Below are 26213 nucleotides of genomic sequence, written 5' to 3' on the forward strand. Positions count from 1 at the left end.
TCTACCAAGAAGGATTCAACATTTTGCTCCTTAGATTTTATATAATTTCTCACTATTGCCCTGATCTCATTCTTAACTAAAAGCACTACCCCACCTCCCTTATCTTCCCTTCTGTCCTTCCGTATTGCCTAATATCCATGGATATTTAATTCCTAATCCTCTCCACCCTGTAATCATGTTTCTATAATGGCCACTAAATCATACCCCTTGGTACTGTACCACAACTCCAACGACATTGTTTTGAATACAATGGGAATTCAGATAAAGTGCCCTTATACTCATTCTGGTTTTAAAATCTGGAAATTTTTGCTTCTTTTGTGTTTGACTTTTATACACTCTACTCTTACATTTCTCTTTTTTAAGTTTTTACTTTATCCACACCTCTTTTATTTATCCATTCTTCTCCAATCTGTTGAACCCATCCCCTACTATTTAAAGTTTAAAGCCCAATCCACGGTACTAGTTATGCAATTCACCAGGATCCACATCCCATCTTGGTTCAGATGGAGCCCGTCCCCTTTGAACTGCTCCTTCCTTCCCCAATGCTGGTGCTAATTTCTCATGAATTGGAACCCACTTCTCCCACACCAATTCTTGACCCACACATTTAACTCTCTAATCTTCTTGACCCTGTGCCAATTGTCATCAGTTATAATTAACAGACCAAATGAGATGTTCAGGCATCTGTTTTGTACTGCAACACTTCCATGTAATAGTTGGTGAATTTTATTCAGTTATGTTTTTGATTACTAATATTACTAATGTCCTGGAGTCTGTATACACCCCCTGTTCCATTGGTTGCTTTAAAGTCAAGGAAACAAATGTACAGATGTGAATAAAGTCAGCGTCCAATTCTATTGGATGTGTTTTGTGATATTGGCCAAATATAAATTCCTTCTTTTGACTAAGTCACGAGAAAGTTGTAAATGTGAATATAGTTGGATCAACATAATTGTATGCTTTTCTACACTTTTTCACACAGATGAAGAAATATTGGAGTAATCTCATGGTTTATTAATAGTGTTACATTTGTAGGAATGGATTTTGGTCATATTTCAAATAAAGTGGTATTGAATTTACTTCAAGTCCGTCAATCATTTTATTAAAATGACAAGCAAAAATAAATTTGATCCAAGCATTTTCATGTACTTCATTAATATCACATGGCATAATTACAATCCAAATGTATTCTGTTAAATGCGTAACTTCTACTTTATATGTCATGCTAATCACTGGTGATATAATTCAATCAGGCACTAAAAGGAGTAAAAAGAAGAAATATTTTAAAAATAGATGCGGTTTAAATTTTAGAACTCTGAAGAATAGATCAAATTGAATTACAAGAATTGAGAGTGGTTCTCATTCAGGTTCAAATCCTTTACTGGATTAAAAGAACTGGAATACTTTAGATGGATATATATTGAATAAATATATCTATTAGAAAATAATCTAATCACTTATGTATATTTCCTCTCGTTTACAGGATCCCTGGATTAAAAAAGGGACTGATGGCAGTGATTTTTTTTTTAAGGCTGTTGCATTTAATTACTTGAATGTTCTCCAAGAAATAGATTTTAAAAAGTCATTTTTTCATAACTTGTGTTAATAGATATCCTTTTCATTTAGTTGTATGGTAATAAGTTCATGTTTTCAATGTATTCTTCTATCCAATAGCCAAATTAATTAAGTGCAGAAACAGATTTTTTTTTTTTTGTTGCCATGTCTGTAGCTTCTCCAAGATATATTTGCCTTAAAACAAAAAGCAACTTATTTAGTTGTTGGAAAGAGCAATTTACTATTAGTTAGGGTCACAATTCTGGGGATCAGTACAAGGAATTTAATCCATCAATGTAACTGACATTCAAAAAGTAGTCAAACAATATGATTTGTTTCAATGAATTAAACTTTAAAAATATAAAGACATGTTTAAAATATTTTTAAAAATAAAAATATTTGAAAACATTTAACAAATACTTTTCTTAACAAAAACAAATCAATAATAATGATTTTATTGTTCTACATATAAGTACCCCAGAAATTCTTACATGCTGCAGTCAAATGGGTACTTTTGCAAAACAAGAGTATGCATTAAATTACCCCAATATGGAAACAGTTAATACAGTATCATATATAGATTATATTTGCCAATAGTACAAGAAAATAAAACCAGTTAATGAAATAATGCAGCAATGCAAATATGTCTTCTTGTGATCTTGGAGTAGATAATGATTAGGGTAGTAAGGGGAGATTCAAGGGCCTGATAGCCTCAGAGTTGCTAGACCTCAGGTTTCTGTACCTTCTTTCCAAAGGTGGCAGTGAGAAGAGATTGAGACAAGGGTAATAGGTGTCCTTTATGAAGTAGACTGCCTGATGGAAGGTCAGAGCCTATAATGGACTATGTTTGCTACTTTCTGCAGCCTTGAATTACCAAACCAGGCTGTGACACAATTAAATTAACAATTCAAAAGCTGTAAATTGGCTGTAACGTCCCTTTGAACCGTTCTTCCCTATTGAAATGAATGGTGCACCAAGTTTAACATCCAAAAAAAAAATCCCAGGATACGTGATAGGAAACCATTGGAAGTTGGAACTTCACTACTGGATTCCATCAAAGGGTCAAAATTACAGAGGTTTGGCATTTTCTGAATGTTTGCAAGAGTGCCTTCAACAGTGAGTCAGTCTGTAAATCTTTCGTTCCCCAAGTTACACAGCACTGGTCAAAAAGCTGTCACTTGAGAAAATCTAGGCTACTTATAATAGGTTCATGTCACAATATAATGGGTAATACATGCTAACACAGTTCACTTGTTATAAAGTAGCGACAAAGAAATTAAAGACTTAATTATGTGCATAAATGTGCTTGGATCAAATTACTTTTGTCTGACATTTTGGTGAGATCATTGACTATATTATGTCAGTGCATGATGTTGGTCCGTTCTGCAGCAGATTGGATAGATTTACAAATTCATCCATGGTTAGTAATTTTTAACATGTTCTATAGTTGTTTAATAGTTTGTCTCTGAAATTCTTTTCTTTTGTTTTAATGGGTGCTCAGTATAAAATAATCCACAATCACCAGCAAAACTCTGAAAGAGAATCACTTTGGAATTATTTCACGTGTATCAACCCAAAAATCCGATTTAACAAAAAGCACAATGGTGACCTACAGCAGAATATACCCAGTAGAATTTCTGCAGTATGCAAAAGATTTGGAAAAAACCACCATCACATTTCACTCTAGAACAAAAAGCACATTCGATTGTGCCACACTATACAAATGCATTTTATGCAACTTATTACCACAAGATGCAGGGTTGTGTGAAAAAGTGGCAGATGGAGTTCAATCCAGATGCATTTTGGAAGGTTAAACGAGAAGGTGGAGTACATCGTTAATGGCAGGATTCTTAACAGTGTTAAGAACCGAGCTACCTTAGGGTCCAAATCCATAGAGCTCTCAAGGCTGATAGGGTAGTTAAGATGGCTAATGGTATGCTGACCTTCATTAGTTGGGGGATTGAGTTAAAGAGTCATGAGGTAATGTTGCAGGTCTATAAATCTTTGGTGAGACCACACTTGGAATATTGTGTTCAGTTCTGGTTGTCCCATCACAAGAAGGCTGTGGAAGCTATGGAGTGGGTGGAGAAGAGATTTACTAGGATATTGCCTGGAGATTGGAAAATGTATCATATGAAGCAAGGTAAACAGATCTAGGGCTTTTCTCTTTGGAGCAAAGTATGAGGGGTGACTTAATAGATGTTTCCAAGATTATGAGAGACAAAGATAGGGTGGACAGCCAGCACCTTTTTCCCAGGGCAAGAGCAACAAATACCAGAGGACATCTGTACAAGGTGAGGGAAGGAAATTTGCGAGATGTCAGGGGTACGTTTGTTGCACAGAGAGGTCCCTGGAATGCATTGCCAAGGGTGGTGGTGGAGTCTCATGCAATAGGGACATTTAAATGTCTCTTAGGCAAGCACATGATTGCAAGAAAATAGAGGGTTTTTGGTTTGTGGTAGGGAAGGCTTAGATTTTTGAATGGGTCAGCGCAACATCATGGGCTGAAAGGCCTGTACTGTGCTGTAATATTCTATGTTCATTGAATTTTGATGTACCTGTGTTTTGTCTCCCTGGTAAAGAATAGACAACAATGCAGCCTCGCCAGATGTATTTAAATAGCTGTGAAAGGAATTATTGCACAGAGATTGTGGAAGTTAATTGCATTTTTGCAGATCAAATGTAACCTACTACAAACCCTGCTCAAAAAGAAAACCATATAGGAGTATAACCATTGAGTGGTCTAGGAGCACACTGAATGCAAAACCAAAAAATCCATACAATTCAAACCTCCAACCAAAGATTCCTATTTCCCACTGGTGTCAGTTTGTGAGGGACACAATCAGTCACTTTTTTTCATGAATGCCCTCATCAATATGGTTCACAATCTGTGATATTAAAAATAAAGGTTAACGTCATCAATACATTTATAGCTGAACACCAAAGAAAGGATTTTTAAAATTATTACATCCAAAAACCTAAAATAAGGAGATGGTTGGAAAATAATGCTTTGAGCAAAAATGATAAGGAACAGCCCTGTTCATTTCTGTTCATCCAACTGTGCTGGTAAGGAAAAGGCCTGTTCATTTCTGTTCACCCAACTGTGCTGTTAAGGAACAGGCCTGTTCATTTCTGTTCACCCAACTGCCAACTGTGCTGGTAAGGAGCAGGCCTGTTCATTTCTGTTCACCCAACTGCCAACTGTGCTGTTAAGGAAAAGGCCTGTTCATTTCTGTTCACCCAACTACCAACTGTGCTGGTAAGGAACAGATGAAATTGCTCAAGTGAAGCAAATTAAACACACATTTTAAAAAAAATATACTCCTCACTGTTTTTTCGTCACAACAATCTCTGACTTAAAAAAATGGAGCTTGACTATTTCTCTATGTTAAAAAGTATAATCTTTTCACATTTACTGCTCAAAATACTGTGTTGAGACTGAAGCAAATCATTATTTGTCATGCGGCCCATGTTTTATTTCTGAAGTCATTTTGCCTCAATTGAGCAAATTATTTGCTTACAGATTTTCAATAAATTGTTGAAGGACAGACACTAATCAAAACATTGCTAAAGATATGACTGAATATTTGTTATTATCTTCACCCTGTATTCATGCATGTATTTAAAACTGGTGCAATTTTATTTAAAATAAGTGAATGAAGCAGTTCTAGCTACCTTATAATTAAAGCTTAGTGGAAATTTTCTATTAAGAAATTATTGCATCATGCTTACAACAAACTTGAGTTTAGGTGATTTTTTTTAAAACTGTCTACCAAGTTATACTATTGGAAAAATATTTTAGATGATGTTTCAAGTTGTTAATTTTTACTTTGTTATAAATAAATCTACTCCCTGCAAGGTCTTACTGCTAAAGGCCAGGTCACTAAAGCAAGGACTTCCAGTTGTATCCATTACCAGCATGCCCTTTGTGGTCATCATCCTCAACTGGTAATTCTCATATATATGTTATTAGCCCCTTTCCACTGGCACTGTGTCCTACAAATTAACAGGGAAATAACCGGTTAAGGGTCCAGTGGAAAAGGAAAGCAATCAGCACACCGACGTCAAATGACATCATATCATGCCGGGCCTGATGGCCTCGAACCCTACTCATGTCTCCGGTGTCAGTTGATGTCGATGTGCTGATTAAACCAATCGAAAAAGGTCAACTTCCATTCATTTCATTCCATTCAAAGGTAGCCTCTCTAATCCCTGGGGATAAGTTGTGTTCAGTGGAAAAGCAGAGAGTGTCGCAGTTAAAAATGACTCAGTGGAAACAGCACAAACCGCTTCCTATCCTGGGACACGACATGGCCAATTAACTGGGATGTCAGTGGAAAAAGAGCTATTGAGAACAGTTTTATAGTTTTAAAAACAATTTTTTAATGCTATATGTTTGCATGTATCTCATAAATCAAATAGGATGGAAACAAATGACTAACTTTATCAAAAATATCCAGCTTCTATTTGTAGAGTTCTCTATAAACATGACTCCTGCAATGTGGATTCTTTAAGAGTTGTTGAAAAAAGCTTGCATTTTCTTCTGTGCATCATTTGTACTCTTACAGAGAATTTCCTTTAATATTATTGTTATTATAAAGGACATGTCCACATCACTGATTTCAACATAGCAACTGTGGTGAAGGATTCTGAAAATGCCACATCTATGGCTGGGACGAAACCCTACATGGGTAAGCAATCATAAGAAGTAAGCAATGGTTACGATAACATGGATGTGATATAATAATAGACTTTTATTTGTAGAGGTGATGAGGGCAAAATCAATTTTTAAAATATGATTTTTGAAATCAGTTTATTCCTCAGTTAGATGAGATGAAATAATTGTCATCAAACTATGCGTTTGTGCAGGAACTTTGAAGGCAATAGATATTTTAAACTGATTGTTGTAAATTTTAAAAGTTGAGAGTACTGGCAAATGGAAAACATTTCAACATAACCGATAATCCAAAGACTGATGCTAAAAATTTGAAGTTGAAATGCTGTCAGAAAGTCAAGCAGGCCTCTAGGAGCAGCTAATATTTTAGGTCAGTGACCTTTAATCAGAATTAAGGCATATTTTGAGGTGAAGTATCAACTGTTTAACCCTCCATAGTTGCTCCTTACCCTGCAGAGATCACTTGACGTGGGGTAAAATATTAGAAAGAGAAGTAAAATTAATGCAATGTGACTTTTTTAAAACTTAATAAGTAACCATAAATATATCTGATACCTAGTATTTATTTGCATTAAACATCTTGATACATTGAGTCGCCAGTTGATTCCTGTCAAAGGTTTGCAAAGGGTACCCTGGCAGAGATGAAAGCGTACTTCAAAATGGGAATAGCATGAAGAAGCTGTTGATTAGGCTACTAATTTATGATGTTTCATTTTGCTTTTCCACTAATATTTAGTAGTAGTAGACTTTAATGTCATTAAAAATGAAATTACTTCCTCCGGAAACCATAATGCTACCCACATAACTGCGATTACACATCAGACAATATAAGATGCCATTTCTACTCCAGACAAAACAAAAGATAAAAACTACTCAAGACTAAAACACACCTTCACAATACTACACAGTAAGTTTAAAAATGCTAACAATACAGTAAAAGATGAAATACTAGTCAATAGGCACAGTGGAGACAATCCCATTTCAGAGACTTGATTTTAAAAAGTTCAGTGACTTGTAAAGAAGAACCGTCACACAGTTCACAAATCCATACAGGTCCATCAACTTTGGCAGTAATAGTAGACCCCCATGGCCTCCTCTCCGACCCCACCATCCGTCGCAGGGCCCCGCGCTCCAAGATGCCAAAGCCTCCTGAACTTCGAGACCAGGCATATGACACGGTCTCTCCAGACTCCTGGACACCTCCTCAGAACAGCCAGCCAGCCATATGCCACCCATTCCAGACTCACCGACGCAGCTCCACAGACCCACCACGGCGACTCCTCCTTGGCCACTGGCAGCACCTGATGTCCAGAAAACTCATCCCCACAGAAGAGGCCTGACCAGACCAGGCCACACCGCCTCTTCCACACCTTTACCTTACCTTGTGGTTCTTCTCAGCTTCCCGTCTCCACAGAGCTATCATCCAATCTTCATCCTTTAAAAATTGAGCACGACACTCCACTTAGACTGTTTCGGTAGCATCATGGTCTAGAGAGGCTGTTGCAGCCGCACCACCATTGTTCAGACTGTGGAATGTCTATTGGCCACAAGCATGAATAAATCAAAAATATCCACCACTGCTTTCATCTACTTCCATATATTTAGCTGCAAAGATTTCATGCACATATGAGACACAAAAAAAGATGCATATCAACCTTGTATCCTCAGTCAGGGAAATGTTTAATTCTGCAACAAGTATGAAAATCAAAAATTAAGAAAGATCACTAGAAAGATGATGCTATCCCATAATTCAAGAGAATCTCCTCAAATTTATCAATCTATGCAGATTACCGATGTTGAATGTTGAAATTACTGTCAAGGTGGTAAAGATACATTGTCTTCAATAAAAGTTGAAAATGCTGGAAACCCTCTGGATGTAGATACCATCTGTGGGAAGAGAAACAAAATATGTTGCCTTTAGTCCCAGCTGGTATGAATACATTGCCAGAACCAGAAATCCATAAGACTATGTATTTATACTTTAATATATAAAATTTCAATGTCATCCATCACTGCATAAAGACTTCAATGAATGAATATCAATGAGCAATTAAGGAGGATTTATTTAATAATTTGAGGCAGTTCTCCATCAAAAATGAAATAAATGAAATAATTGTTTATTGAAATACTGTGATTTAAAATCAGAAAGGATTCAAATTTTCTGGTTTCAATGAAGTAGGTTCACGCACATGCTTAATGTACCTTTTTTTTTGTTAGCATTACCAACTATTTTTCTTCATGCTTCCAAGGTTTCTTCTGAGGTAACCTATGATAATGTAGCAGATGTACAGTATTTGACAAAACAAATCATTTCACTTGATATTTTGATGGGCCTTTAATGGGATATTGTATGAGTGGAGATTTTGTTTTTAAAGTGTTTCTGTATGTTTATCTCTCCCACTTCCATCAGTTAAAAACCTTACTATTAATTAGTTCCATTTACTTTTATTTCCAAAATTTTCCACCAAATATCTATTTGGAATCTTTCTTGCAGATTGCTATTCTTTTAATTTGACATTATTAACAGACCTATGGAGATTAATGTTGTTGAATAAAAACATCTGCAACTACTGAGGTAGGAGTGCAATGCACAAAAGTGCTGGAGAAACTCAGCAGGACATGTAGCATATACAGGAAGTAAAGGGTAACCAACATTTTGGGCCTGAAGCCTTCATCAAGGTATGAGCAAATACGGGCAAGCGAATAAAAAGATGGGGGGAGGGGGGACCCTACTGTTTTTTTTTTTGCTCATACCTTGACAAGGAGCTCAGGCCCCGTGATGGTCACCCTTTACTTCCTATAGATGCTGAGTTTCTTCAATGCATTTGTGTATTGTTACGATATTAATGTTACTGAGCCTGCAAGATCACCCTTATTGTAGAAAACAAATGAAATTTCAGCAAAATATCCTGGGGCTATCCACAATTTTGTAATCTATTAATCCAAGAAATATAAATTAACCGTTTACCTTCTGCTTTCTTGTTGCCTTGAGCAGACTCACAGTAAATTGTTTCAATGCAATATGTGCAAAATACTGTAATGAACCTCTTTCCATTACTTCTGGATGTCTCGGTGACAAACATCCATTTTAATTTTTCCTTTTTTAAATCATTAGAGGGTACTTCACTGCTGCCACCAAAAATAATTGTCCTCAGCTATGCCCTGCACCTTACTGCAAAGATTACAGGTGACAAGTGATTACCAGCAAGGATGCACCATCCATAGCAGGTACAGCAACTGAACAAAGTGCTGTCATTAGAGAGAAGAATAACTTAAAGAAAGGAGGGATAACATCTTCACTGTGTCTGACTGCGTTCCCTCCATTTTCCCACGGTGATCTTGCCCACCCACATCTTCCTCAACCTTGCATTGTCCCAACCCACTGAGGGGCTCAACCATAATGTAAGCAGAAATCATGTCAGGAGGTGAAAGGCTGTTTCAGGAACCCTTATACGGACAACTGGTCTGCTGTATAAGTGGGCAGGCACAAAGAGGGTGAAAAAATATTAATGTCCCAGCAAAGACTGAAACATGTATATTACTCTATCTGGTGAAGAATTGAGTACAGGCTTTTTCCTGATCCAAATACTTTTAAATATAATTTTAACTATAAACATTTTCAATACCAAAATCTAATAGAACTTGAGATGGTAATTATATTTAAATAAAAGATTTTCAATGCATTGGATGCCGTAGGAGCTCTGGGATTACTTAAGGTGGTATGTGAATCGAATAATAAAGGTTGAGAACCACTACTCTAGAGCTTTTGTTCGCGAGACTTTACCAAAAATACAATAAACAATTGGGAGATAATTAAGATTTTTGGATTTTGAATGCTCAGAGTATTATTTTTATAGATTAAATACTATGTCTTTTTATATATCTCTGGACTTGAAGATCAGAGTCGAGGGCATTTTGGCACTGGAGATTTTGGCCTCCACACTTTGGCATCCACAATTTGGCGTCAGACTTTTTGCCGCCTACAGTCTGGTACTGGACATTTTGGCACTAGCAGTTAGATTTCACTACAATTTATTCACTTATTATTCATCAGCCAACAGGGCCACCATACCATCTGTTCATCAATGGATGCCTGGTGGTGAAAACCCACATACACAGGTAGCTGGATTTGCTCATCAGATGGCACAGCCTGATCTGCCAGTTAGGGCCTGGCATTGGGCCCTGAGGAGGCCCTGATCGACACCCTGTTTACATCATCAATGTCAGCTGTGACCGCAGCCAATACAATGCCTGCTGGAAGACCAGTCTCACCTTGATAGAGTTCACTGATCTGGGATCTGCTGCTGAACTACCTGGAGGAAGGAGTCAGCGCCTTCTTATTGAAAGAGGGAATGCTTCCCTGCTGCTTCCTGTCAGCCTGTAAGGGCAACTGTCCAGTCCAAATCTGTGCACAGATTCGCTGAATGACCAGAAATTTTATTAGATTGCTCTCGCCTATGAAAGTGAGACCTCATCAGGCACCGAGAGTTCTGCTCAAGAGTCAACGCTGGCACCAGAAGGGAAAATTCATGGCTCTCAGACAAACCAGAAGGAGCCATTGTGAAAGCAGGCTCACAAGCAGTTTCACGAAGTTGGAGTGGAAGTGGGTGTCACAGGACTCATAACTCACATCATCCAGGTGATTTAATTAATAATATTAATCATTTTATATTGGCGACAAAATGTCCGAGGTTTGAAACATCTTGTTTTTTTTACTAAACTGTCCAGCAGCAAAATGTCTGTTGCCAAAATGTGGGTGCCAAAATATCCAGCACCAAACTGCAGACACCAAAATGTCCAATTCTGTGAAGATCAATAGAAACAATGGCCATTTTGTCCTGATTATATCAATTTTATCACCTTCCACTTTGCAATGTATAAACTTCTCCCAGGAAATTTGCAATTATCCAAGCATCATAAGAATATAAGAAATAGGAGCAGGGGTAGACCATCCAGCATGTCAAACCTGCTCTGCCATTCATTGCGATAATGGCTGATCTGATGATGGGCTCATCTCCACCTATCTACCTTATCCCTTAATTCCCTTCCTATGTATAAATTTATCCAACCTTGTCTTAAATATATTTCATATATTTACTGAGGATGCCTCCATTGCTTCAATGGGCAGCGAATTCCACAGATTCACCACCCTCTGGGAAAAATAGATCCTCCTTATCTCTGTCTTAAGTTCACTACCCTAAATCTTGAGGCTCTGCCCCCTAGTTATGGTCTCCTTCACCAATAGAAACAATTTACCTACCTCAATCTTATCTATGCCTTTGATAATTTTGTATGTTTCTATAAGATCTCTGCTCATTCTTCAAAATTCCAGTGTCAGACAACTCAATCTCTCCTCATAGGCAAAGTAGAGAAATCAACAGGGTTTCCATCATTCAAGATAGAGTGTGGGTAAATGGATGTCATCAAAACAGTTTTTAGATTTGTGACAATTTTCATACGTGGCATCTTCTGGAAATACTCAGCTGGTAAACATCCCAGAATAAACTGTCACTCATTTGTCAGTCTCTCAAATACAGATTGATGCTTTAAAATTATCATTTGATAATTTAACTACATATCTCAGATGCAGTGAAAATAATTAGCAATTTTGATATATTAACAAATCTCTAAATAGTATTCTGCATTCCTTATACTGCAGCTTAATGGGTTTGGGGCAAGAATAAGTCACTGGATCAATTGTCTATTTGTACACTTTTCAGAATTACAATTGGTATCTATTTATCTATCTGCTCATTAATCCACTGAATGAAATTGCATTAAAAATTCTTGAGTGATAAACAGAGTTAATTGCCCTATCTTAACAGTAATATACTGAATTGACAGAGGGAAATTCCTTTTGAGCATCTTATCAGATTAGACCAGTGGTTCTCAAATTTTTCCTCATACCACTTTAAGTAATCCCTTACTTACCCCAGAACACCTATGACATCCTATGCCGTCGATGCTTTGTAGTTAGTGAAGGTGGTATGAGTGGAAAAAAAATGTAGGTTCACTTGTCTATTTCCTGCCCTGTGGAAATCATTGCATATATTCACATAGAATTTCTATCTGGAAGTCAGCCTGCTTTTCAAGGAAGAAAAGCTCTCTGAAGCTGAGTACAACCTCAATCAAATCATTGCGAGAGTTGGAAAAAGAGGTGGGAGGACCTGATGAAAGCTTGGATGACCATGGGAAAATCACTTACCTTGAAAGTCTTCTCACCTCTCTTCAGCTCCCTGCTTTCCTGTGGCCCAATTATAATAGGATGAGGTCAGTGCAAGAATGAGGTAGTTCTCTCCTACTTGCACTATTCCAAAAAAGGCACCTTTTGATTTGGGACATTACAGATTTCTAGGTATGATATCAAGTTCACGGTTGATATCACTTTTCTCACAGAACAGGTCCAGGCACTGTTCTGATGGTGTATTTATACTCCTTTTAAACCTATTCTTATCTTTATTTCTGGTTACAGACCACATTCTCTTAACTTGCAGTTTTCACTACTTTATCATTTGTCCATTTTGTCTCTTAAATCTACCTGAGAAAGCAATGAGGAATAATTCATCTGACAGATTACAGTACAGGTCCTTCAGGGCTACAATGAAGTGTTAGACTGGGTTTCTGTGCTCAAGCCTCCATTTCTTAACTTAGAAATCCCATTCCTTACTGGAATTCGCAAGTTAGCTCTCCCTGGACAACAGCTCAAAAAAAAAGGTTCACTTCCACCCTTTGAAGGACAACTAAAGACACCAATAAATATTGGCAGGGACGCTCTCCCTCTGAAAGTGATTTAAAAAAAAATAAGATTCACACAGAAGCGAGTCTGTGTCAGATCAATTGCACGCAAGTGCCTTTGAAATATGAAAAATAAAATGTCTTTTCAGACAAGAAATCCAAAGGATCACTTGAGGTCACCCTTTATAAATGAGTCCATTTATAAAGTCAAAGCTAACATAATCAGACAGAAAAGAATACCTGTTTCCATGGTTGCTGTCGAAAGCCAACAGGAATTCCAAACTGTGGATAGGAATCTTTAGTAATTGACATTTCAAGTACGTCTTAAATTTAAATATAATTTTTGCTGCAGCTTTTAGCTCTGTGCTTATTTTCTTCCAGGTCCCTCCTTCTCAAAAATGAAAAAAAAAAATTCTGAATAAGTAATAAATTCTGAAATAAGATGCTTATGATCAAGAGATAGGATTCTTTTATAGACTTTATAATTACTATTCTTTCTGAATACAAAATTTATGCCTTAAGTAATGGTCTTGACTCATTTCTGGTACATTTCATGTTATTTATAATAATAAAAATCCAATTTGTAAAAGAAGCAGAGTCTGGAAATATCATCCTGAACACTCTAAAAGATACATGCACTAAACAGGCACCTGTGTGCTCCCCAGCAGGAGCTACAGAGAGTTATGCTCATTGCTGTGTCTTTGCCAAGCTCTGTGTGTGGAAGGTCTCACATTTTAAAAGATTCAAGCACAGAGCAACGTAAAAGATTTCCATGGAAGAGGGGGAAGATGTGGGGGCAGGTGTGGAGGGGGGAGAGATCTGTGTACCTACTCCCATCTTCCCATGTAATCATTCCCTGATAAAGTCGAGTGTAGTGAGTGGTCTAGATCACTGATGTGTGAAATAATCAGTGAAGCGGAGATCACAGTATGAGGCACTAAAGGACATGAAGTAAAAAGACTGCAAACACTGATGGAAGCTGGGAAGATGATTGTAAATATATTTTGATCAATAGAATCTGAATTCTGTGAAAGTCGTGATCAAAGTCAAAATGATCACCTTTTAAATGGTTTCAAAGCAATTTTCTTCTTGCTTTCTTATACCTATTCCATTAAGATTTTAGGTTCCACCTTGGAGCTCCAGTATTTTTGTTTATTTAAAATTCTTTAAACATTTATGTACAATATGGTAGAAGCTGATTCTGGCCATTGAAGCCCCTGCTGCCCACTTACACCTCATTAATCTATCAACCCTGTATGGTTTTTGGAGGGTGAGAAGAAACCCGAGCACCTGGGAAAAACCCACGCAAGTCACAAGGGGAACTTACAAACTCCTTACAGATAGCGATGGATTCAAACGCAGGACATTGACACTCCAATAGCAGTACGCTAACCTTGCCGCACAGTGTATGTTGTAAAGTGAAGAAATGGGCAATGTCAGAATTAGAATTTATCGTTATGAACATGTCACAAAATTTGTTGTTTTGGTGCAGCATCCCAGTCCAAATATTTATATAAACCACCTTGCAAAATAAAATAAAAATAGTGCAAGAAAAAATCAAAGTTAGGCAGTGTCTGTGGTTCTTTGTTCATTCAAGAATCTAATAGCAGAAACTGTGTATTGTGTTATCATAACATCATTTGCTGCATCAGGATAACATTAGCAGGATCCTGTGTATTGAACCGTCCACATATGGGTAAGATGGTCAAAAAGGTTTTAGCAGATTGGCTTTATCAGTCAGAGAATTGAGTTGAGAAGTTGAGAGGTCATGTTACAGTTGTGTGAAGAGAAATCAGTTAACATTCTGGGTCAGAAACCGTTTCTCAGAGTGGGAGAGGAGTCAGCGGAAACACTTCTGAAAATGGAGCTAAGGGGGGCGTAAAGAGTAAGACAAATACTTTACTGTAATTATTAAGACCTATAAAGTGATAAAGTTCGTAAATACTGACCATATGAGGAGGTATTTTACAGAAATAAGGAGAGATAGATATGAAAGGAAACAATGATGGGGTGACACAAGGGAGGCACAGTTAGTGTAGCGGTTAGCACAACACTGTTACAGTACCAGCAACCTGAGTTTGAATCCAACGCTCTCTCTAAGGAATTTGTATGTTCTCCCACATCCATTTTCTCTGGGTTCTCCTGTTTCCTCCCACATTCCACATTCCATGGTTGGTTGGTTAATTAGTTATATGGGTGTATTTGGGTGACGCAGGCTTGTGGGCCGGAAGAGCCTGTTACTGTATTGAATCTCTAAATTAAAAAGAAATGAGGGCAGTTTACTTCAAACTGGAAAATTTAATCTTGCATGGGAAAGGACCATGTGACAAGGAATGTGGGTGGTGACTGAAGAGCAGACTAGGGAGTCATGAAGTGAGTGGTCCCTGTGAAATTTAGAAAGGGGAGGGGAGGGGAAGGTAGTGGAGTTGGCAGAAATAGCATGGGATATTGTGCTAATTGTTATAGTGGATGGGAGTAGAAGGTGAGTACCAGCAGATCAGTACCATCTTCAATCCTCAACAAGGGACGTGAGGGCAGATATGCAGGAAATAAAGGAAATATGGTTGAGAGAGTTTCAGGAATTGTTATTCTAATTTTCTGCTCCTAAACTTATTTTTGAATGGTACTGGCAGTAAGTTTTAATTCATCTCCCTCTATCTACCTTCAGCAAAGCTTCCTTCAGCGCAGGTCTGGACTGCTCTGTGAAAACCCAGTGCGTAACCTCACAGTGAAGGAAGATAAGGAAGTGTATACTGCCACTACTATTTGAGGATATATAGTGGAACAGTGAGTAGAAGTGAAGAGATAGCATTGATGATTAGAAAACTAATCAGTGGAATTCACCGTATTTGCTTTTGCATGTAAATATGCTCATTTACTTGTGAAAATGAGAAGGAAATGAACAAGCTTGCCTCTCCAGTGGGTCCGATACCAATCAATTTTGATTGACTGAGTATGTACTGAATAGCAAATTGTGCATTTGGCACTGTCTTCATGCTCTACTTACTCTCTTCACAATTTGGCAGTAATGTATTCCTTTGCTGCTTTCCTTTATGCAGATACATCAAAATTATAATTCAAATGAGTAGCACTAACATCTAGAGGCAGGTCATGGGCAGAATTAACATGTACCTAAGCAAAGGACTGGACCCACTGCAATTCATCTATGTCACAATTACTCCATGGCAGATACAATATCATTGCTCTCTACTCAACTCTCGATCATCTTAAAAACAATTCTTCATAGACTACAGCTCAGCCTTTAACACCATTATTCCCTTAGTGCTGGTCAGCAAACTCCAAATCCTGGGCCCCTGTACCCCACCCCCCCTGCAACTGGATCCTTGACTTCCTCATCAGAAGACTTCCTCACAGTACGAATTGGATACAACTTCTCCTCCTCACTGACAATCATCAAAGGTGCACCTCAAGGATGCATGCCTAGCCCAATGCTCTATTTTCTCCACACCCATGACTGTGTGGGTGGGCGCAATTCCAATGCTATCTACAAGTTTGCCGATGACACTACAGTGGTCAATAGAATCACAAATGGCAATGAGGAAGCGTACAGGAAGGAGATAGATTGAGTGGTGTCACACGAACAATCCTGCACTCATAGTTAGCAAAACCCAGGAGATCATTGTGGATTTCAGGGGAGCAAGTCAGGAGAACATGAACCAGTCCTCATCAAGAAGACTGTAGTGGAAAGGGTTTAGAACTTCAAATTCCTGGTGTCAATATCTTCGAAGATCTGTTCTAGACCTTCCATGTCAATGAAATCACGAAGAAGACTAGCTAGCAGATACTTTGAGAAGAGTTTGATGAGATTTGGTACATTTGCGAAGACTCTCGAAAACTTCTCAAGGTGTACCATGGAAAACATTCTGGCTGGTTGTATCACTGTCTGGTGCGGAGGTGGAGAAGAAGAAAAAAATCACCAGAATGTGTTACTTTGTCCTATGACATCATGGGCTCCATCGAGAACATCTACACCAGGCAGTGTCTTAAAAAAGCAGCCACTGGCCTCCAGGACCCCCACTACCCAGGCCATGCACTCTTAACTCTGCTACCATCGGGAAAGAGGTACAGGTGCCTGAAGACGGACACTCAATGGCACAAGGACAGCTTCTATCCCTCTGTCATCAGATTCCTAAATGAACAATGGACCACAGGCACTGCTTTACTTTGACTTTTTCTTGCATTTTTAAATTTATTTTGTAAGGCGGTTTACATAAATTATTCTGCAAAAGAGAACAAATTTTTTTTTGTAATTCTTTATTTATCGCACTATGAACCATATCAACCAAAATACTTACAGATGTATCTCTTTAAATATACACAGTGACATTTTCTCTTTTTTCCTCCATCCATTCCCCCCCCACCTTCCCACCCCCCCTCCAAAACCAGTAAATATTGAACATATAAAAAACATCTTTATACAAAAGAAAACAAACAAGAAAGACTTGTCATCTACTTATACACATTAAATCTGATCGTGTTTATCTTCTTATCATTTTAGGTGGTGGTAGACCTAGGCCTTCTCTTTCTGTTATGTTCCATGTATGGTTCCCAGATTTTTTCAAACAATGTAACTTTGTATTTTAAATTATATGTTATTTTTTCCACTGGAATACACTTATTAATTCCCATGTACCGTTGCTGTATTCTCAGGCTCTCATCCATTTTCCAAGTTGACATTATACATTTTTTTGCTACTGCTAAGGCTAGCATAATGAATCTTTTTTGTGCTTTATCCATTTTGAAACCTAATTCTTTACTTCTTATGTTATTTTCTTCAGTAAATTTAGTAGCCTCTTCCTTTTAATTTGGTTATGTATTCTATTAATGTTTATAGTCATATAGTTCAACGTGGCTATCTTATATCTCTGTTTTCACTTCTTTTCCACCTCCTCGCCACCTCCATTCCCTTTTTTTCCATGGGTTCTTTAAGGTTTCCTTTTTAATCTCAATATATGACAATGCCCTTAAAACATGAAATACCCCAACAATTCCCACATTTGGTTTTAACCCCAAATGAACCCTTGGGTTGCCCCTTGTCCCCTGTTAGGCAACCACAACTCCCCTTTCCATTTGGTTTGCGAACTTACTAGCAAGCATCAATTGATTTCTCAGTGACCATTATCCTTCCACCCCCAGAGAACACTATTTTTCTACATATAACAAAGCTCTCCCTTTTTTTTTCCCTTCTTCTCCTCCTTTCCCTTTTCTTTTCCATCTTTAAATCTTTATATATACATTATCTTTACTTTATATTATAACATATTTTTGTATAATTTCTTGCCATCTTGTCACTCCTAATCCTCTCTTCTCCTGTCCTGCAAATGTTCAGCAAATTCTTGGGCTTTCTTTGAGTCTGAGAACAGTCTATTCTGTTACCCAGGAATAAATACTTTGAGTACAGCTGGATGTCTTAATATAAAGTTATAACCTTTCTTCCATAAGATCGTTTTCGCTGTGTTGAATTCTTTACTCTTCTTTAAAAGTTCAAAGCTTATGTCCAGGTAAAAAAAATATTTTGTCTCTTATATTCCAACAGCTTATTGACTTCTCTAACTCTATTCCTTGCCTGCTCCAGTATGTTTTCTCTTGTCATATATCTTAGAAGTTTTACCAATATGGATATTGGTTTTTGATGTGGTGGCAGTTTCGGTACTAGTGCTCTATGCTATGCGCCCTTTCTATTTCTATTTCCTCATGTAAATCTGTCGTTCCCAGTACCTTCAGGATCCATCCTTTTATAAATTCCTTCATATCTGACCCTTCTTTGCCCTCTTTCAGGCCCACTATTTTTAATTTGTTTCGCCTACTGTAGTTTTCCAATACGTCAATTTTCTGGGACAATTTTCTTGTGTCTCCTTAATTTTTTTGTCACTTTCTTCCAACTTCCCTCTTAAATCATTTATCTCTATTTCTACAGCTGCTTCTCATTCCTCCACATTTTCTACTCTTTTCCCTATTTCTGTCATGACCAACTCTAAGCTTTGCATTTTGTCTTCAGCTCTTTTCATTTTTCTTTTGATTGAACTAAATTCTAATGATAGCGCAATGGCTTGACAGTGCCAGCGATCGTGACCAGGGTTTGAATCCCATGCTGACTGTAAGGAGTTTGTACATTCTCCCCATGTCTGCATGGGTTTTCCCGGGTTGGGGGGGGGGGGGCACCTCCAGTTTCCTCCCACTCTTCAAAACATATGGGGTTGTAGGTTAATTGGGTGTTAATTGGGCAACATGGCCTGTTACCATGCTGTATGTCTAAATTTTAAAAAAATTAAAAACTGAAATTTAAAATGACATGACAATAAGGGAATCTTGAATATTATTTAGATGCAATGCTAAATTTTCAAAATATTTGCTCTTTTTGAAGTAAGTTTTATATTTTCTCTAAGAGTTTGTAAATATTGTTAAGGGTTATAATCTTATGACATTTAGTAGTCCTTGGAGATAGAAATTATTGGCTATTTTGCTACTTCTCTGGGCCGAGTTAATTAAATACAGGACTACAATATCACTTATTCAGGGAGTTTACGGCTTGATTCATTGACATTCTCCACTACTCCATTTTTTCATCTGCTGCAGCTATTAACAAACAAACACCACTCATCAAACGAAGTATCCACCGAGAGTTAAAAATAATGTTCCCAGTGCAGGCATTGGGAATTTGTTAAAGAATAACCATTTACAATTTGTACAGATTAACTGTGTTCTGCAATGACAAACTTCTGTCGATGGATACAAGCCAGATGTTAACATGAATGATATTGCCATATAACTTGGCAAGCCCTTGGCTGCATATGGATTTATCTGCAGTATTAAACTTGTCCTGGCAGTGGACAAACCATCATGAATGACAGTCAATGTTTCTATGATTGATGATGGATTAGCAGAGTTTGGCTGATTTATTCAACAGATGCTTCCAGATTTCAGTTTCAACTATGGAAATTTTGTGCCAAAAAATTATCTGTGGAACTGATAACTTCCGAAAAACACTGAAGTAAATTTGAATACTTTGGTTAACAGCAACTTGTTTCAATACTTTTTCCAAAAGTATAATTTCTAATCAAGCGTTTGAATACTGAAAACCTTCATTCTCCTTCCCTTTTGGTTTTAATTTCAATTGCCCTGAAATTTTATTTATCCTTCAAAAGCTAGATAATTATATTACAACGTGAATTGTAAAATTTATGCTCCTACTTTGTGTCAGTGAGTTTATTGTGATGGATGCCTAACAAAATATATTAGAATATAAAATCTTTTATTAAGATCTTCAGAGGCTCCAAATGTTTCAGAATGATGAATAATGAATAGTAGCAGTACCCATATCATTTGACTGAATCAGAAATTACTTAGGGCGGGTTTTCTAAATATTCCAGTAGGACAGCGGATTGAATGAACAACATGAGACTGATTGCAGATCACTCCCAGCTTTGAATGTGCTATCTGCACTGCATTAATTGTGTATGACTACGCATGAAGCTTAAATGATTGGCTTCATTATTTCCCAATGAAGAGGAGAAAATAGACAGGATTTCCATTTCAGAACTCTAATAAACATTTCCTGAAACGTCTGCTTTGGACCTTGTGGTGCACTCCCTGCAGCAAGAATGCTGAATGACCAAAGGAACCACACTAACCATCCGAGACTCTCAATGTTTAAAAAAAACCACCAATATTTATTTATTTATTTATTTGTATAGCTGAAATACTCGTCCTACAAATATATTGTTTGTCTGTATGTGTGCTATGTCTGGTTGTGTGTCTGCATGTTTTGCACAGAGGAACAGAGAACACTGTTTCATTGGGTTGTACTTGTACAATCAGATGACTATAAACTTGACTTGATAATATCTACTCCCAAATTTCAAAATCCTATCTAATCTCAAGCTATTTTCTGTGACCTTATAAATTTTCACTTAGATTTTCATTATATCAGGGAAGAGGGAACTCATCAATGACTCACTATAAATTGTTAGCAGGGCTACAATAGTAAATTGAGCTGGGCAGCATCAGAGAGGCTCACAAGACAGGAAATATGAAGCATAAAAAGGCTAAAACTAAAATTGAGCATTATATTTTTAAAAATCCCACAAATTAAAGTGTCAGTCCTCAATAAATTGTTTCTAAACTAAATACAATGTTTATTTTCAAAATTATTAAAATGAGATCTAAACAGTGTTTGAGCAATGGTGTTTTCAGATTTCAGATTTATTGTCAGAGTAGATACATGACATCACATGCAACCCTGAGATTCATTTTCCTGTGGGTGAGGCAGGATTACCACTTTTTTGGAAGTGCAAAAAAAACCCATGTACATAGCGTATACATGTAAACAAATAAAGAACTGTAAACAGGTAAGGAATGTAAACAAATTGACTGCAATACAGGGAGATTTAAAAAATCAACAAAGTGCAAAAGTAAGAGACCTTAAATGAGTCCCTGATTGAGTTTGTTGTTGAGGAGTCTGATGGTGGAGGGGTAGCAGCTGTTCCTGAACCTGGTGGTGCGAGACTTGTAGCACCTACACCTCTTTCCTGATGGCAGCAGTGAGAATAGAGTACGTGCAGCGTGGTGTGGGTCTTTGATGATTGCTGCTGGTCTGCTGGGGGAGATGGAACCTATACCGTGATGATGGGTTACATCTTAATCCCAGAGGGACCAATCTCCTGGCAGGGGCATTTGCTAGGGCTGTCAGTGTGGGGGGGGGGGGGGGGGGTGTGGTTTAAACTAGTATGTTTGGGGACAGGGTTTCAAGTTAGGCAGGATAGCAGGGAGAGGGTTTGTAGGCTAAGGAAAGAGACATGTTTAAATAATTTGAGCGAGGAACAGCAGGAAGTAATAAAAAGATGTTGTAGTGACAATTGTGAGAATGGTAGAAAGGAGGATAGGTAAAAGGTAGGATGTAGGAGATCCCTGAGATGTATTTATTTTAATGCGAGAAGCATAGTAAGGAAGTTGGATGAGCTAAAGGTGTGGATTGACATGAGGCATTATGATGTTGTGGCCATTAGCAAGATGTTGTTGAAGGAAGATTGTAACTGGCAGTTAAATATTCCAGGATTTCACTGCTTTAGATGTGACAGAGTTGGTGGAGTAAGAGGGGGAGGTGTGGCATTACACCAGTGCAAGCAAGATAGATTGGAGGGCTCGTCGAGGGAGGCAGCTGAAAAGTAAGAAGGGGGAGGTTACTATTATGGGGTATATTATAGGCCTCCAAATGGGGAAAGGGAACTGGAAGAGCAAATGTGCAAGAAATAGGTGAGATGTGCAGTAGAAATAGTTGGTTGTGGATTTCAATTTTCCAAACATAGATTGGGAAATGCAGTCAGTAAGAGGGCAGGATGGTTTAGTATTTATGCATTGTGTTCAGGATTGCTTTTTGCAGCAATATGTTGAGGTGCCAACTAGAGGGGAAGCAGTGTTAGATCTGTTGTTTGGGAATGAAATGGGGCAGGTGATGGAGGTGAGCGTTGGGGAGAACTTCAGATCCAGTGATCACAGGTCCATTAGCTTTAGCATAATGATGGAAGGAATAGGTCAGGTCCGAGGTTGAAAGTCTTCAAGTGGGGGAAGGCCAGATTTGGAGAAATGAGAAGGGATTTGCAGAGAGTTGTGTGGGCTGATCTTTTTGCCGGAAAGGCTGTAGAGAAAATTTGGAGGGCATTTAGGGGCGAGATTTTGAGAGTACAGAATTTTTATGTTCCAGTCAGGCCAAAAGGGAAGACCAAAGATTCGAGGGAGCCGTGGTTTTCTGGTAAAATTAAGAAGTTGGTTTGGGACAAGAGGGAGGCCTATACGAAATATAAAAAACAGGGGATTGAGGAGATATATGGTCGTTCCTTAGATTGCAGGAAGAACCCTAAGATGGAAATTAGAAAGGCAAAAAGAAGGTATGAGGTGTCCATAGCTAATAAGGCAAAGGTGAATCCTAAGGGTTTTTACAGATATATGAACAGTAAAAAGAGGGTTAAGGATAGAATAGGTCCACTGGATGATGGGGTCAGTGAACTATATAAGGAACCATATGAGATGGGAGAAATATTGAACAATTTTTTCTCATCCGTATTCACAAGGGAAAGGGACATTGGGCTTTACAAGATAAGACGGGCAAAGGGCTGTTATGGAGAGGATAGGGATTAGTAAAGTGAGGGTTTTGGAGCTTCTAGGGTTAATAAAGGTGGATAAGTCTCCTGGTCCTGATGGGATTTTTCCCAGGTAGGTCAGGGAGCAAAAGGCAGGGGCACTGACAGTGATTTTTCAAAGATCCCTGGAGGAGGGGGTGCTACCATGGGATTGGAGGGTTGCGAATGTAGTTCCATTGTTTAGGCAGAAAAATAGTTGGGCACAGACTAGACAGGCCAAAGGGCCTGTTTCTGCGCTGTAATGCTCTATGGTAAATGTTACTTAATTTTGCTTTCCTTTAGCTCCTGAGATTTTTCAGTCCTTTCTGGAAGGACGCCCTGGCTACTCGTATCCTGTGGACTGGTGGTCCTTGGGAATAACATCTTACGAACTGTTGCGAGGCTGGGTAAGGAGTAGAGATTTGCCAACACGTGTTTTCATATAATACTGCCTGACCATAATTGGAAGCTAACAGTGAAAGTACTGCCAATTAGTGGTTGAAAAGTCAACATTGTACACAAACTTTTATGACCATTTGAAGTCTAATTATAAATGTTACTCACAAAACGTATCACAAACTGTACTTATAAATACCATTTAAAATAGATGAACAATGGTAGGTATGTAAAATGATTTGTTTGGATCATAAAGGACACAATAAATTCATAATCCACAATGTCTCCAATTTTCAGTTAAAGTAAGGGAAGCAAGAATAAATTCAAAATAAGAATCAAAATTTATTGTCATGAACATGGCACAAAATTCATTGTTTTACAGCAGTATTGGAGGTACAAATATTAAAGCTATAGATTTTATTTAATAAATAAGTAAGTGTAAAGAGAAGAGAAAGTGAGGTAGTGTCCATTCATAAATTTATATTGTCTGATAAATGACTTTTCCTCTTTCACACCGTGTAGTGCCCTGGATAACAATCAATTGGATCACTAGAAGCCTCTCCTAGAAATCAAGGTTTTTGTTCGTCAGTTAGCTTGGTTTATTATTCCATGTTGCTACTGTGTTAATGGAATTACAACTGCTCGCTGGAATTAGGATTCTGTAGCATCTAATAAAGGAATTAGTGAGAAATTCAAATAGCTTCCCACCTTCTGAACCAAATTCACTGACAGCAGAATGCTTTATGTAATTTTTTTTGGATAATAATTTGATGACAAAGCTTTTTTTTTCTGTTTCATTTATGGCATCAATATATTCATACATTTCATTATTAACCTTTGTGGATAGCTACATAGAAGTCACAATTTGTTGATAGGAGATTAGGTTTAAACTTTCATTCTTTATTAAGCTCAATGCAACTGCACTGACCATTTTAATTATGGATTGTGATTAAAGCAGTATTGGCAGAGGTAAAATATTATTTTTCAATCTGAAAAGGGCATAGTTAGCCTCCATGGATCAAAGCATTGAAAGGAAGCACTTGTGATTGGCTCAGTTTACCAAAACAATTATCCAACATCTGAATGCAAGAGCAGGGTGTGACCGTTTCAGTTCCAGATGACTCCTCCCAGGGGAAGGAATAAGGTCTTAACGTTGTGGACCTTGATCTTGAGAGAGCCCATCTTTGAATCCACTGGTTGTTTTATGTAACAGTAGCCAAATAGTTGCAGCAATCCAACATCTGACAGCCTAGTTTGTCCCATTTTTGTCAATTTGCTGCTAAGTACATTGATTCTGGGGGTTTTTTTTGGTTTCACAGATGCAAAACTCTCTTCCCAGCCTGATTGTTCTTTTTTTTTGTGCATTCTACGCTGTTGAGACATAGACAGTTTGAACAGATGAGGCATCTGAAAACACAGGAGATTCCCGATACTGGGATTTGAAGGGAAAACCAATCTGCTAGATCTCAGTGGGTTGTGAAACATTAGTGGGGGTGAGGGATTTTTTAAAATGTCATAAATAAATTTTATTCAAAATGGCATTCTTATTGCTGTTTAGTCTAAACATTCAGATTCTGTTAGTAAATCATTATTGTATAAATCACATTGCCACCCATGTGGTAATACACCCTGAAGTTTTTTGAGGGGCTTTCCCACTGATCTCAGTCTTTCCGGTAGCATCAGAATCTTAGCAGAACTTCCCCAGGAAATTGTTGATGTTTCTGATCCAAACCTTTCATTAAGACTGCTCATAGGGAGGGGAGATAGCAAGTAATAAAGAGAAAAAGGTGGGCAGGGTGAGCCAGGGACCAGAGTGGGATTAGCGAACCAGGGAGGGGTGAACAATGATGGACTGTTAGGGAGCGTGAGGGCTGGAGTTGGGAGACAGAGGCAGGTAATAGGGAAGAGACAGACACAAAGGGAGAGAGTAAGAGTTGAGAAAAGAAGGAATGGATCAAATAAAATGAGCCAGGGGAGGATGAAGGTGGAGGGTGATGAGTGGAAACTACGTCTACCACTCTGGAATCTGATAACTAAAGAATGGTGCAAATGAGAGTCATTCAGGAGAGAAGCAAAATGGGACCAGATGGAACATGGAGGGAGGGGATTCAGGGGTGAAATGTGGAGGTAGAGATGGGTGTATCTTGGGGGGGAGGGGTGGGTGCAGAATAAAAATAATGGAACAGGGGTGGTGGAAATGGGAACAAAAAGAAGGGTAGGGGAAAGGACAGGTGGCAGATCAGGAGAGAAGAGCTCAGGACGATGGGGTTACATAAAATTGGAGAGTTTAATATTCTTACCATTGGGATAAAAACTGCCCAGATGGAATATAAAATTGTGTTGCTCTAGTTTGCATTGGGCCTCACTCTGTCATTGGAGAAGACAGAAGAGTGATAGGTTGATGTGGAAATGGGAAGGACAAAAAACTGGGATCTTAGGATGGCTATTGCAGATAGATCTTTGGTCACCAAATATGAGCTTGGTCTCACTGATGTAGCAGAGGCCACATCCAACTGCTTCCTCTTGAAACAACATGTCCATTTCAATTATCACTCCAGGAAGCTTTCTTTGAAATCCTTCCAATGCATTTATATTATTCCTTATAAAAGGAGACCAAAGACCATTTCAGATAGCCCAAAAATTGTGAGTTAAAGGCAGGGAAACTCCCCAAAATGCATAATCACCTACCTTTCTGAATGTGCAGAGGTGGACTCCGA

The 26213-nt window shown here is 38.0% G+C and overlaps 1 protein-coding gene across 20 annotated transcripts in view; it reads left to right on the forward strand.

The window, feature by feature from the left end:
* The window catches only part of LOC138757878 (serine/threonine-protein kinase 32B-like), a 267585-nt gene that overhangs the window by 217914 nt on the left and 23458 nt on the right, over positions 1-26213 (forward strand). For all 20 annotated transcript variants that reach the window (XM_069925913.1, XM_069925927.1, XM_069925925.1 and 17 more), the window contains 2 exons: positions 6156-6245; positions 23404-23507. In XM_069925913.1, the coding sequence (XP_069782014.1) occupies positions 6156-6245; positions 23404-23507 (194 nt within the window). The remainder of the gene's footprint in view (positions 1-6155; positions 6246-23403; positions 23508-26213) is intronic.

Source organism: Narcine bancroftii, chromosome 3, assembly GCF_036971445.1.
Source record: "Narcine bancroftii isolate sNarBan1 chromosome 3, sNarBan1.hap1, whole genome shotgun sequence".
NCBI lineage: Eukaryota > Metazoa > Chordata > Chondrichthyes > Torpediniformes > Narcinidae > Narcine > Narcine bancroftii.